The sequence below is a fragment of the Leptonotus elevatus genome, chromosome 3 (genome assembly GCF_054856555.1).
Source record: "Leptonotus elevatus isolate MCC_2025b chromosome 3, RoL_Lele_1.0, whole genome shotgun sequence".
Lineage (NCBI taxonomy): Eukaryota > Metazoa > Chordata > Actinopteri > Syngnathiformes > Syngnathidae > Leptonotus > Leptonotus elevatus.
The window spans coordinates 27,325,599-27,340,770 of record NC_141241.1 but is presented as its reverse complement, the minus strand read 5'-3'; the positions used below and the strand labels follow the sequence as shown (position 1 = coordinate 27,340,770).

General features: G+C 40.8%; 2 protein-coding genes across 2 annotated transcripts in view; one reads left to right on the top strand and one right to left on the bottom strand.

The window, feature by feature from the left end:
• Nucleotides 1-257: 257 nt before the first annotated feature.
• On the top strand, nt 258-9,393 carry arfgap2 (ADP-ribosylation factor GTPase activating protein 2). The gene is made up of 16 exons (XM_086070695.1): nt 258-394; nt 1,035-1,153; nt 2,217-2,289; nt 2,449-2,580; nt 2,922-3,002; nt 4,185-4,290; nt 4,733-4,789; nt 5,761-5,813; nt 6,595-6,731; nt 6,815-6,946; nt 7,779-7,907; nt 7,990-8,142; nt 8,225-8,351; nt 8,419-8,506; nt 8,602-8,726; nt 8,803-9,393. The coding sequence occupies exons 1-16, from the start codon at nt 323-325 to the stop codon at nt 8,821-8,823; spliced, it is 1,605 nt and encodes a 534-aa protein (XP_085926821.1). The 5' UTR covers nt 258-322; the 3' UTR covers nt 8,824-9,393.
• Nucleotides 9,394-9,976: 583 nt separating this feature from the next.
• Nucleotides 9,977-15,172, bottom strand: part of pex16 (peroxisomal biogenesis factor 16) — a 13,354-nt gene continuing 8,158 nt past the window's right edge. Inside the window, exons 7-11 of the mRNA XM_086070696.1 lie at nt 13,142-13,294; nt 12,553-12,625; nt 12,321-12,440; nt 11,570-11,634; nt 9,977-10,119 (exon numbers count right to left, since the gene is read on the bottom strand). Of these exons, the coding sequence (XP_085926822.1) occupies nt 10,061-10,119; nt 11,570-11,634; nt 12,321-12,440; nt 12,553-12,625; nt 13,142-13,294 (470 nt within the window). The 3' untranslated portion in view covers nt 9,977-10,060. The remainder of the gene's footprint in view (nt 10,120-11,569; nt 11,635-12,320; nt 12,441-12,552; nt 12,626-13,141; nt 13,295-15,172) is intronic.

The following is a 15,172-nucleotide window of genomic DNA, read 5'->3' as shown; positions in this document are numbered from 1 at the left end:
CAGAGTTGATCTTAATGTAACAATTATATCTAATAATACTATAATTGTAAACCAAATGATGGGTCAACGGGTACCACAGATAACCATTATTTTCTCATGTCATGTCAAAAGTACTGTTTCTATCGTTGGCCCCTTTGGAAATTTAACTTGGCCACCCTTAGACGATATGAGCTTATCTCCACGTTGGCATTGCTCTCAATTCTCAAGGTGTAAGACAGGTTACTCGGGCTTTTCCGGTGTATACACTATCGCTTCGTTCCGTTTGGGACGCGCGAGTTCCCGTAGTTACATCATCGTATATGGAAATTGTCAGAGTGGCAAGATGGCTGCCGAACCAAACAAGACTGAAATTCTTACTATTTTTAAACGACTGCGATCCATTCCTACCAACAAGGTAATTCGGTACCACACATTTATTGTACGTGTACCATCCGGTCGATATGTGTTTGATTGATAGTCATTGATTAGCTTCGTGTCTTAAGAGAGGCCCAGCTCCTCGGTCGAAGCTAGCTGTGGCTAACAGCTGCTAGCCTGCCGGCGAAGCAGCAAACATGAAGGCCACGTATACGGTTTGTGTTGGCCGTTGGAGCGAGTCACATATGGCACATATGTAACTTCTAAAATGTACCCATATATGAATGAACCGATAGACCTTTACAGTAATATACCGCAGTTACGTTTTATAGTGGGAGTGGGAGTTAGAAAGGCATTTGACAGGTGTATTGTATAGCGTGGTTGCTTCATTATATCACGTCGTACTGCAGTATTGATTGTAATTCTGCTTTACTGTGTCTTGAATTTTTCCACGTACTATAACTCATCCACACTGAAGTCAGTGTCGATTGATGCTAAAGCAAGAACATACAGCTCTTGTATCAGGCAAATTAGATTACCCCCCCCCCCCCCCCCCCAACTATTTACCATTGTGTGGTTAATTAGTGTCACCCTCCGCTCTGAGCTGTGGAGAAAAATGAGAATTTATACTTGAGCTGTCGATGTTAAAATTGCATTGCTTATACATTGTTCTTCTACAGGTGTGTTTTGACTGTTCTTCGAAAAATCCTAGTTGGGCTAGCATTCCATATGGCGTCTTCTTGTGCATTGACTGTTCTGGAATCCATCGCTCCCTCGGAGTGCACCTCAGCTTCATCAGGTGGGCTACAGTTTTTGTTTTTTTTTTATGAAAAGAGGTTGACAAATGGGTGGGTGCAGTTTGTCTTGCTGCAAGGTTCTTACCATGTATGGAAAGTAAAAGTTGTTTGAAAGGTTAATGAACGAGGGCGGCATGGCTTAGTGGTAGAGCATCGTCGTCTCCCAGCCCAGAGTTTGAGGGTTCGACCCATGTAACCATGTTGACTGTACTCAGCCCCAAGTTGTACCTGAAGTGCCTTAATGGGTGGAAAAGCGAAAAGTGAAAGTCCATTAGCATTTACCAGAGAGGAGCAATTCCACACCTACTTTCACCAGTTGATCGGAGATGTCATGACCATAGCATGCATGACGTCAATCACGTCTCCTGCAAGCTAAGCTTGAAAGTAAACAAGTAACTGTTGCGTCCGTTGGTGAGTAACATACATAAAGAATGGTTCAATTCTGCAGTTACAATTTTATTAATAATGAACTAATTTTAATATATTTTGCGTTGGTGTACGCTACAGGTTGCGCACTCTATCAATCTCACTTTAACGTTGTCACTTGGTATATAAAACCTCACTTCCTGTCCCTTCAAATACGGTGCTGAGTCGGAATTGTATCTCATGACATACACCGAATGTGTGATAATAAAAACAGATTTCATTGTCATACTTGTTACTTAACATGGTCAAACTAGAACATGTATTTGCTCTAGTTCTAGTAAATAGTGTTTACGTTCTCTTAGAAGGGTAATGGGATAGGGAATGACTCTTTGTCTTTTGACTAGAAAATGTGTGAAATTATGAATGGTTACTTTAATTTTCATTGGCTATTGTATAAGCGGGTTAATGTCCTTCAAGGTGTACAATTTTCAGGAATTACTGGACTTAGCAGAGGCAACCGTCCTTTGCAAATGTCGCAAATTATTGAAAGTTTGGAAAAAGTGTGGAATTTAGAAATCTTCAATGTGTAGGAACCCTGTTGCTGTAATTTCTTTTTTCATACTACAGCCTGTTGCTACTGTAAATAATTAGCATTTGTCCGTGTCATTAAAGATATTTTGCTCCTTTTGTTTTGGTCAGATCCACTGAGTTAGATTCCAACTGGAACTGGTTTCAGCTTCGATGCATGCAGGTTGGAGGCAATGCCAATGCAGTAAGTTGACACTGGCCTGACAAGCACAACACAAGTTGGACCTAAGTAAAGTGGAATTTAAAAAATGAACACTTATGTCAGTTTTCAGTCATAGTCCAAGTGCAATGTTGACTTGTCTGTACGTGCTTGAGACAACTCACTTTCTCTGTATGTTTGAAGACTTCATTTTTCCGCCAACATGGCTGCTCCACAAACGACACCAATGCCAAGTATAACAGCCGTGCAGCACAAATGTACAGGGAGAAGATTCGACAGCAAGCAAACGCTGCACTGTCCAAGTACGGAACAGAAGTGAGTATAAGTCAAGCTGAACCAGTTGGGAAGGATTGCTTTTGACATTTTGGCTGCTATTCGACAGTATAATCAAGGTTGTTCTAATTTGTATGCTGACAGGCATCATTATGAATCTGACATCAGTCTGTCTTGTGTCAGACGTTGTAGAGATACAATAATAGATGTTATCAAGTTGTGTAAGCCACATTGTAGGCCATGTTCAGAGTCCACAGGGTGTATACTAACAACACTATCCAATGATGCATAGCTGCCAATATGCTATTGATGTTAATGTTACAATTCTAACAAAGTGGCATTAATTGATGTGTTAGTGCCCATGCTTCCTCTTTCAATTGCAGCTGTGGATCAACTCTTCTGCGGGAATCACTGCAGCAGCTCCTGAGAAGAAAGAACAAGATTTCTTTGCAGAACACACAGTGGTGGGTTTGGAAGATAAGTCTCATACATTTTGACACCAAGTTTGGCCGAGGTGCTCAGCATAGAATGGTCAAAGTGACATTCACTTTTCACACTCACATGAATTGATAGTAGAAATAAATGTGTGTGTGTATTAACACATTTTGGGTATTATTGCCGCCACACATCCTTGTATTAAGGTGTCAACTTTTAAAGGCATTGCGGAGTTTGACACTTTTTTACTTACTAGTATCCCTTTAAATGACAGCACCTCAACGTTTAACATTATTTTATCTCCAAAATCAAAGAGCTACAAGATCTTGTACCTTCTGGGTGGCTTAGCTCAGGTTGATCAATTGGTAATCTTTCTACCTGAAAGTTGCTGGCTTGATTGTCAGTACATGATAGCAAACACCTGGATACGCTCACCCAAGATTCAAGACTTCAGATCTGTTCCTTCTTTCTGGAGCTTTGGCATGTCTTGGATATTGTGTCCACCTCTTTACTTCACAGTCATAAAGGGAACTAGAACTTCTTCCTAAAACCTCTCGCATCGTTTACGTGGCAAGAGTATATATAATTGAATGTGACATGGAGTACATGTCATTTGCAAGGCACTCACCCTCTTCTTTCTTTCTTTGTATTTTCTTTCATATTCTTTTTGTTGTTCCAATCCAGAATTTGTATGTGGTCACATTATAAGACTGCACATCAGACTGATTTGATGAATTTAGTCAAAGATGCAAGCATGTTAAATGAAAAATTTAATTCCATTCTCAATTCTCAAATGATACAGTTTACATAAATGCACAATGACAGTGAAATTAGACATATTGACACTTTATTTTTTATTTTATTTTTTTAAAGCTGTTTTTGTTTTTAACATTGCTCTATGTAACAATTTACCCCCCCCCCCCAAAAAAACTTCACAATAGCCTTTTTATTTGGCCATTTATGACTGGAACCTCTTCTAATTAGCAGATTAACACCTTAGCTGTTCACAGTGGTTACTCCTGCAAGCTTCTGGCCAATAGTTTTCAGTCTGGATTCAGGTTTGAATTTCCTGCCCTCTGTTTTCGGATGTGAGGTCATGCATGCAGTACCGTACGTAAAGACGGGAGAGTACATTTTCGACCACATGTGGCAGTAGCAATTGAAAATTCCTTTTCCTGCATAGAGCAGCTTTAATGCTTCAATGTTTTCAGTCTTGTAACGACTGGAGTGTGACGCCAGCCTCGGAGCCGGAGCAGAATGGAGCCACTGTCGCCGCGCAGCTGAGGGACACCGTAACCAAAAGCCAAGATGACAACCGTTAGTAGAACTCGCACTGCCACATTCATTGCACCACTTTTGTGGACAGCTCACAATACTCATCGCAGCACTCAACATGTAACATACAGGTACATCTTAAAAAATAAAAAATGTCATGAAAAAAATTCAGAAAGTTAAATTCCTTACACATATTTCTTGCAAATTGATGATTATAACCTACAGATAAGAAAACTACAAATTTGATTGTCTCAGAAAATTTTAATATTGTAAAAATGACATACTGGAAAGTCATGGGGTCAAACAATTGTAATTGTTTTTAGATGTACCTATATTGCATCCTCTTCCTCTGCCCTTTTAAGTATTCAAAACAAATTGTTAAAATAACTCCTGGTTTCAATATTGTGCAGCAAGTCAATAATATTTAGTTGTGCAACTTCCATTGAATTGATGGTTGTTTGTTTTGAAACGTGTCTTTATTCAGAGCCAGAGGACGGACCGAGCATCGATGGTTTGAGCACGTCACCCAAAGCCATGATGGGTGAGCCCGTTAACTCTCATCTTGGTTACGCACATCAGTCGTAAAGTCAACACTTTTTGTTCGACTCCGAACTTCCTTGTCGCTTCTGAGAGAAAGTGGTTGAGTCGCGTTATGCGACATAAATGAAATAGCATTTATTTTCTGTTGAGACACAGTCATGTCCACGCCCTTTTTCCGAGCTTGCAACTTAATTCGGTCCTTGTAATAACGGAATAACTCATTACATACAAACTAGAGACTTAAAAGAGAGGTGTCATGTTATATTCCTTATTAATACGAGAAAACAGTGTCAATAAAACCAACCCAACCAGCTAGCTACATATTTGACTTATGAAAAAGTAGCCTCAAGCTCTTTCTAATGGCTTCCTGTTGAAAGCTAATTGTGGGATTGTGCTATGCCATTCACTAGATTACATGCTATTGTCGTCACAAGAGCAATGGAAATCCACAGGTGATTATTGTGCCATAGAATCTTGGGTGCATTGCTTGTCAAGTTACATCCGAATCTCACTGACCAAAAAAGTGCATCAGCTGCTTTGACAAGCCGTACGTCAACATTGTCAGCCATGAAGTGTTAAAATTGTAGTCCGTGCCATTCATTTCAACAGGCTTACTTCTTGGTATGACACCTATTTTGCCGGCGGCATTTAACACGCAACAGCACCTGGACAATTGGGGACCACAGACTTGACATTGTTCATAGCTGACAGCTTGGCATGTGAGAGATGAATAGATTCTCTCTTAACGTACTCTTTTGCTCATGACGCAATTTCTTGAGAGGTCAAGTAAGGCTGTGAGCAGTTTTGCTGCCATGCCAGAACATCACTGCAAGTGACTCATTGGGATGTTGGTGCTCTTAAGATGTGTTAACAACGGTGTGGTTTGTGGTCTGGGGTTCCTAACACTGATTCTTTCACGCTTGAGATAATAATATGTTGCAGCTCATTAACAGGTTGCACTCCATTTTGCAGAGGTTAAACCAACCATTATTGGGAAGAAGAAGCCAATGGCTGCCAAAAAAGGGGTAAGCAATTATTATTATTATTATTATTATTTGGGGTGTCTAAATAAGTGTGTTAAATTTAAGTCCACTCTTTTTTCTTTTTCTTTTTTATAAATGCACGATTAACTTACTTGGAAAGCCTGTACTGGGGAATTCCAGTCGCAACGCAGCAGACACATCCACGTCGAAATTTAGCAGTAATAATAATGCATATATTTGTTGACACTGGGGTCAAGTTGTTTTTTACAATTTTAAAAATGTGCAGAATTTCAAATTAATCAAGTTACTTAATGTAAAGATTAGCTAGCTCTTAATATGAAAAGAAAAATGCACTGAGCTGTCACCAGCGTCTTACAAATGCAATTATGCTATCTAGAAGGCAGAAAAATTATCTCAAAACAAATCAATATCATACTTGTTTTGTTTTTTTTACAATACATCTTTTTAATTTTAACTCAATTTTATGAATTATTATGAAATGAATGACTAAAAGATGACTGCATATTCCTATTAGCTTAACATTTTTTCCCCACTTTTATGCTAACAAGAGTATGAAAACTTAACCTTCAAATTTTAATCACCTGACACTCCTTTTTTTATTTAATTTTTTTCTTCTTAAAGAGCTCAGTATTGTTCATTCGGAAATGTCATCATCATTGCTCTTTATTTTTTATTTATTTATTTTTTTGTGTGTGGGTGAGTATCACCTGACACTCCTAATTGATATATTTCACCAATCCATAACACATCCAGTATGAGTGCTGCAATCATTGATGGTATTTGCCGGTTTCCCATGATGCAGCTGGGGGCAAAGAAGGGCCTTGGTGCCCAGAAAGTGAGCAGCAAGAGTTTTTCCGAGGTGGAGAAACAAGCCCAAGTGGCTGAGAAGATGCGAGAGGAGCAGGCAGCCGAGGCAAAAAAGCAAGCAGAGGAGTCCATGTGAGTGTCTCAATGAGCCTCTCGTGTGTGAAGGATTTAAAGTGAAGCATTTCAAAACGATGCTTTCAATCTGGCCTTTGCAGTGTGGCTTCCATGCGTTTGGCCTACAAAGAGCTGGAGATAGACAGGAAGCTTGAGGAGAAGAAGCTGAAGAATCTGGAGGGCAAGAAGAGGGAGCAGGCCGAAAGACTGGGAATGGGCTTCGGGAACAGGAGGTGACATAACGGACACACACCACATCATACGTACCTTTGTCATCTTTCAGAGCTTGCAGTCAAACTTTTGAGACAAGATTTTGCCAATGATAATATGGAGGTGATGTGTTGTTGTTCTTCGGCAGCAGACACATAGACCAGCCGAGCTATACTGATTAATGGGTTATTTTATTGATGAATGTGTTTACATTTATTCTTACTTCTATAATATAAATGGAATAATTCGGTCATGGCACTTGCTTTGGTTTTAAAAAATTTTGAACATACTTTACAACTGACTATTTGTTGCTCATTGTCTGACGCTGCACAACTGATCAAATTCCAAACGAACAACTGACGAAACGACTGACGAAAAGTAGCTCTTCTCAGGTCGTTGCTATGTCATTAGTGTAGATTATAATATTTTGTAAATTATTTCACTGGCCACTGTGGGCTTTCATTAATAGAGTACCACCACCCATTTTGCCCATGCGCGTGTGATTTCAAATGTTTAAGCCAGCGTTTATTTCAGAATGCATAGGATGGACAAACAGTTGCTAAATGAAGCTTCTTTATTAACAATAGATTAAATAAATAATAGGTTTACACAAAACTCATGACGTTATCAGTACATTGATCATACATGTACTTTTTTGGGGTAGTTTTGATTTATACACCTGATTTTTTACCTGCATACATGCTTGGTTGAGCAAAATGAAGCATTTGTTGTCAAATAGTTTTCTTTGCAGCGATTGAAAAATTAACAGATTAGGCTAAGTACAGTAGTTTGTGTGTCGAGACGAGTGTGTGAACAACGTTTTTGAAACGCGTGTTGCTGTTTTTTTTGTTTCAGTGCTGTGTCACATTCAGTAATGTCCGAGATGCAGGTGATCGAGCAGGAAACCCCAGTGGGAGCCAAGACCTCGACCCGTTCCAAACTGGATATGTTTGATGAGCCCGGTTTCACCTCAGGACCCCCGAAGTATATGTGACATCCTCACTTTGCACTTCTTGTTTGAATCCATTTGGACAGTAAAAGTTAAACGTTTTGTTTCACTGTCCAGATATAAGGATAACCCGTTCTTGGTGGGTGACAGTTTTGGATCCCGCTGGGATACAGAGGGCGGGACCGCCTCCTTTAGCACTTCCTGGGCTCTGGAGAAAGAAGAACCCAAAGAGGAAGTCACCATTTCCAGTATTCAGCCAATAGGAGAAAGGTATTGAAACATCTCTTGTGCATTGTGCTTCACCTCCTCGCATCAACAAGTCAATTCTGGTCTCATACTGTTTGTATTCAAGACTTCCCAGTAGAAGAAAAGCGGAGGTGTCCGCCCAAGCGTCGGAGTCCAGCGAGGCCCGGCAGAAGTTTGCTAACGCAAAGGCCATCTCTTCGGACATGTTCTTTGGCCGTGAAAGCGGTGCTGAGGTGAGCCCTTCATATTGGAGATGTGTGGCGATGCCAGGTGTTGACTTTGGTGTCTTCTTCATGTCAGTATGAAGCAAAAAGCCGACTGGAGGGCATGTCTGGAAACACGGCCATCAGTTCAGCTGACCTGTTCGGAGATGGCAGTGAGCATAAAGGTGCGACGCGTTACCTCTTCAAACATTCTGTTGCCTGTCAGTCAAGGGACTGACGGCCCTTTTTTTTTTTCCATTTCTTGCAACCGTGACCTCAGGGCGCTCATCGGGCTTTGACAGCGTCCTTCCCGCTGGTCCAGACATCGCACAGTTCAAGCAAGGGGTAAAGACTGTAGCAGGCAAAATGGCTGTCCTTGCCAACGGTGTGATGAATACCATCCAGGTGAGACGTGATCCGTGTGAAGCACCCACTTGAACAATAGTCAACTCATGTTTGTGCAATTTTTGTATGAGCTCAGGATCGCTATGGCTCCTACTGAGCAGCCTGGCTGTACTGGCATCTGTGGCAGGGAGAAGTACAAGCAAGACGACCGGCCCCCTTTGACAGGTGCATTTGGCCAGGGTGGAAACGAGAGAGAAGGGAAACTTGAAGGCTTTGCATGAAAAAAAGAATATCTTCCTTCTCACTCTCCATCTTTTTAGAGACTGTTGCTGGAGTGAGTCAGTATTTTGCTCTCTCAACATTTGAGTTTTTATTTTCATAAAGCAAACCATGTGTGGTTGTAGTTTATCTAAAGCCAGAGTTGTATCCACAGTTTAAATTTTTTTTTGGGTCTTAGATTTTCAAAATGATATATTTTCTTCAGCCTCTGATTAATGTTATCAAATACTTCCATGTTTTGTCTTTTGTTGTCATTGTGATACTAAAAAGGTGCAGCAGTATATTTTTAACATCACGTTGAACTCAACAGTTTGCATTCAGTGTTGAGGACACTGCTGCGCACAAGTGTTTGTCATTTTACACAAAGCACTGAATGCTGACGATCTCCAGAATCTGTGAGCTTGGACTTGTACATTTCTGTCTGATCATTAAAAGTCTGATATCCTCATGTCTTCATTTCATTTCAACAAGCAGTACGCCTCTTTCTTAAGATGATTGGATTCATCCATTGAAGTTTTTGCCATAGAGTTAAGATACTCCTCTAAAATGTCATCCTTTTGTTCGTTGTTGAGCTGCAAAGACTCCCGGCTTATAAAACCAGTATTTACAAGGCTTGTTTGTAACTGATCTCTGGAAATCAATTTTAAATGAGTACTACCAGAGCTAGTAAACAGACTGAATACAATGAGGTTATTAGTTTGCTTGAAAGGGTACCCAGTATGAATTAAAGAATGAGTACGGTAAATATGCACTATCTGAAAGTATATCATATCCAAACCTGCTTATGCAGTGTCACGGATCTTTTACAAGTCTGGTTACGATCAACCACCACTATGCAAAGCTTGTCTCCCTAAAATAATTGTTGAGGTTTCTTTCAGTCTTTAAAGTGTTTGTTAGTCTGTTTTTTCCCTTTGCTGAGAATGTCATCCCACATGTTGACAAGTCTCCACCTGTCTATAACGCAGCTTCATGACTGTTCTGCTACAAATACTAAAGGACTGCAGCCATGTCAAGGAGAATGACAAACTGCAGAAAGTGTTACAAAATATTTATTTCAGATCAACATCTCTATTCCGTGTTGATGGCTGCTTCCGACTACTATCCGTTTTGCTGCTTTATCCCCAGTTGTAGAAGTAAATCTTCTGCCAGGTGGGCAGGTAATCCATGAGAGGCCCTAAACAAACAACCAATTTGTTAGAGAAAGGAATAATAAGACTAAAATAAAACTGGAACACTTCAAAACCGAAATTATGTCGTACGTGACATACGTCGTTTCGACTTTACTGCGCCCGTGCCTCGTCCGTAGCACCTTCTTTTTCGTTAATTTACCACAGTTATCATACCATTTTAAAGTTGTGTTGTTACTTCCAGCAACGGACGTCTATCGAACAGGTTGGCTCGCCATCAGGCGCGTCATATTTCCGTGTTTATGTTTGAATGGGGTATATGCCACGGGGAGGCGGGACTTTCGACTTCTATATTTTCACACATCAGCTTTGTTTCTGTTTTCCTATTTGTATGGGCCGCGCCCCAGTTCTTGCGCTTCCGCCTTTGGGCCCCTCGGTTGCGCTTTCCCGTCGACGGGTGCGAGTGTGTCTGTCTCAGTTGTCTGAAGCATTTCAGACAGTTGAGACGCCCTGCGCGCTCCCGACCCCGCCGATGGTCGGGCGCGCGGTTGGGGTGCGAGTGTTGGAACACGGCCATCAGTGGCCGGAAACGACGCTGATGTGTGAAACCCGGAAGTCCGTGGAATCTACACCATTAGCTCCGCTCTGCCGTCCGTAGGTAATGAATGTCCGTGCGGAAATACGAAATAATGGTTCCGGCCCTTCCAGGTCGTGCAAATCAGTTGTTGTTTTTTAAATTATTGTACAAAGTATTTTGAAGTAAATATCGACTTTAACGGTGAAATACTACTTAAGTCAAAATTCGGGTTACATCGTCAGCGTAGGACATAACTAGAGTACCCTCTGTATTACCATTGAAACCGAGTTATGGTACTAGAGCTAGTGAACGTTCTGAAATCAGAATTCAAAGGTATCTTGTGAAATATTTGATTGCAGTGCAAGAGTATTAAAACCAATGCTTTGTTGTGTATCTAATGTAATTTTGAGACAGCCTTGAGAGGGTTTATTTGGTTATGTTATGTCATCTGGGTAATGTTATGGTATGCTATGATGTATTGACCAGCGTGAACATTTTTTTGGGGTAGTATTATTGTGTCAGTACACAATTGGGTAGCTGCCACGGACTTCCGACTTCCGTGTTTCACACATCAGCGCCGTTTCGGGCCACTGCTAGCCGCTTTCCAACATTTACACCCCCACCCCTGCGCCCCCCAACCACGCATGCGTATCTCAGCTCTCTGAAATGCTTCGGAAAACAGACAGACACACTCGCTCCCTCGACAGGAACGCACAACCGAGGGGCACAAAGGCGGAAGCGCAAGTAACGGGACGCAGCCCACACGTCGCAAACTTGAACCAGAAACAAAGCTCATGTGTGAAAACCTGGACGTCCCGCCTCCTCCGTGGCATATACCCCATTTATGTGATGGTTTACAGTACAAAATCATCTATTATTATGTTTGAACAAATTTTAACATCTGAGTCAGGAGTACTTACGTGCTATGAAGCCTATTCCTGGAACATGCTTGGCCAGAAGTTGCAATACGAAAATAATCTTTTGCCTGAAAACAAAGACATTTGACAACAATGTATTTTATTTGAAACCATTGTGACTTCAATATCATTGAGAACAGTCATGCAAGACAAATTTGTGTGGTTGATAGAAGTATAAATTCAGAAGCTGATACATCAAAATCTAAACATACAATTGAAATAGATTAGCAAAGGGACTGTTTCAATCAGATTTCAAAATTTGCCCACAATGACATCACAATTTTCCCGTTCTCTGATTACCGGTAAGTTGAACTAGCAAAAATGTCTGTTTCTATCTGCACATACATGAATACATTTATAAGCTGTTATACTGCATGTTTATCTATGTATTTATGGTTTCTGTAATTGCACTGTGGTGATATGAAGGTACCAAATGCACTTTCATGAGCACAAAAATCCGACTATCACAAGCAAAATCAGTTCAAATGAACACTGGTATAGATTTGGTCAAATTTCACTTACACTAGCTTAATGCAAATGAAACAATGTTTTTCACACATAAGAACCATAATCAGAATGAAGTGTGATTTTTGTCTGTGGCACACTTAAGAACTACACAAACACTTCGCAAATGAAAAAGAAAGACCTCGTATTGTTTTAAAACTAATTTTTGTACCTCCAACTTTCAGTACAACATAGCAAAATGTCTTTGCATTCATTCAATGTGTGCCTGGTGGCCTTTAAACATACTCACTGTGAACATCTGTCATAAAACGGGGAGCGGACAAGGTAATAGAGCAACAGAAAGGTTCTCCTCCTCATTTCTTCCTGCTCCCATCTGTTGTCAAATATTCGCTGATGGAGCACTGCAAAGCTAGACAGAGAAATGGACAAAAAAAAAGGCAATACAAATTATTTGTACTGTTCAGAACGATCACAGCTCTAATTATCATTTGTCCAGATACGAAAAGAGCAAAATGACAAACCTGGACAGCTCCAAACCTGCAGAGACGAGCCACGGCTTCCACGACTGTTTTCCGCACAGTCCCAGGCTGAGTACTGTGGTCAAAAAGGACGCAACGTTAAGGATAACTATCTAATTAGAGCTTATGTTTTTTTATTTGTGACCAACATAAGATTTTACAGCACCTGTCAAGATGTGAGGCTGCCACCACTGACATAATTTACTGCTCTCAGTCAAACCTTTCCTTAATTTCACACACACACGTGATCTTACAGTTTGTTGCCACCTAGTGGTCAACTAAATTAATTCAGCAAACCTCAATAAACATGCTGGTGGGAAATCCATCCATGTGTTTTCTATTGCTCTTCTCTTCTTTAGGGGCAAGGGTGAACTGAAGTTTATCTTTGGGCGAGTGGCGGTGTTTACCCTGGATTGGTCGCCAGCCAATCGCAGGGCACATACAGACAAACAGCCATTCATACTCACATTCACAACTAAGGACAATTTAGACCTTGGGTATCAAACTCAAGGCCCATGGACCAGATGTGCTATATAGTTGTGTTGCACGCCAACTTCCAAAGGCCAGTGGTGGTACAAATATAAAAGGATACGATGTACAAGAGGTCGGCTGATGTAGACAGTCTCTGCGATGGTCTCGTGTAACCTCAAAGGTGTGGGTTTGCTGTGGAGTTTCTCTTCTCTCAAGTTCCAACTCCTCTTCTTCTCACTGGATGTTCCCCAGTGCCGGGGCTGCACGGAGGGAGCTGCCACATCACAGGTAAGTAGAAAATTAGCCTCAGACAGATTTCAACTGACAAGAACTGTTTTTGTTGACTCTCATCTAAAGACTTTACCAAAATGTTTGACAAAGATTTGATGTATGGTGCGGAACAGTTCTACACCTTCGTAAACAACAACCACAATACTAAGTATTATTACCTCTCTAAAGGAAGAATATTTGATACAGCTCATGTAATGGATGTAATTATATTGTGCAGGTGGTCATAATGTTGTGGCTGGTTAGTGCATGTACGTATGTATATGCCTATAAGTAGGGGTGCATAAGTGATGCGCAGGTGCGTATGAGAGGTGAAAGTATCAAATGTCCACCAGATTCCAATGTGCCACAGCACATTTGTGTACCGAGGATTGCAGTGGTGGGATAGAGGGGTATACAAAGTGGATGTGAGAGAAGAGGTGTGCTTCTTTCATTTCCAACCGCACTGTTCCAAAACTTATCACAACAATACTGTTTCCCTCTCATCCCACATCTGGGAAGGTGTGGAATGGAGCTGCAACCGCACAACAGCCCTTTTTAAAATATGCTAGCTTGTGTGTGGCTGTGAAATTACTAACACCTCGTCTAACCCACCTCTGCACAGATTTAGACAGTGCTCCATGCCGGACTTGCATTGGTCATGAAAATAGAACCAAAGAGGACAAAATCTCTTGCTATGGAAAAAATTATCACACAATTTGCCATTCAGCATGGAAAGAGGAGACTCGCGTGAATGTAAATCATGCAAATTGTAAGGATCGGTAAATATTAACAAAGGTAAAAAAATTATATTGAGTAGCGTCCCCCACTGCCAGTGAGGTCATCGGGCTTGGAAAATAATGAGCACCATGCAACGACTGGTGCTCTTTAACAGTTTTTCTCCATAGGTTTGGCACATTTCTTGAAACTGAAATGACATTTTCAAAATACCATGGACAAATCCCAAACCCACCTTGCAATTGGTCTCAACTGAATGGAATTTTTCATTGCTCTCATCAAATTAACAATATCTTAGTACATGTCTCAATTGCCTCAGTGGATCTGTGCAAATGGTTGTGTACATTTAGCCTACAGTTAGCACAATGTACCCACATTTTCCAAATGAATAGATCTTGCTGATTAAACTGGATTAGTTGTTTTTCAGTCTAATGGCTGTCCTCTCCAAAACATGTCAACAGGATTTCAGAGTGTAAATCATAATATGCAAAATAATAAAAATTAGTCAAGCATATCACAGGGGGTCAGTGTAGAGAATGGCTGAGACATTAACGTCGTTTTTCTTCCTCGCTGCATTGCAAGGGAAAATATCGGCTGCGACGTGGATGAAAACCAAACAGAGAGCAGCGTATGGATGGCCAAGAAGGGGAAGGTGCCGATAGTGACTGTACAGGTAAATTCTGTAGAGTAAATTTGACCCTATTTTGAGTGGTACCAAATAGACTCAGTTTTAGAGTAATATTTACACTTGGAAGAGAGTAAAATAAATAATTGAAAAAAAAAGTCACTCAAGGGTTGAGGAACCTTCAGGGTGGGAGACGGCCGCAGTAACACCTGAGCTATGCCACTTCTACTGTTTGCTAAGCTTCAAGATGTTTTTGGTCTTGGAGTTATGAAGATTCCAGCTGACACGAGCGAAATACTAGCACACAGGAGGAGCTCTGTGGCTCAGGGTGTCGATCTGCTGTCTCCCAAGATGAAGGTCGTGAGCTAGTTCCTCAACCCTTGAGTGACTTTTATTTATTTATTTTCCCCCAAAAAATGTTTACTCTCTTCCAAGTGTAAATATTACGCTAAAACTGAGTCACATTCTAAGTAGAGTCAAATTTACTCTACAGAATTTACCGTGTAGTGAAAGTGTTACAGT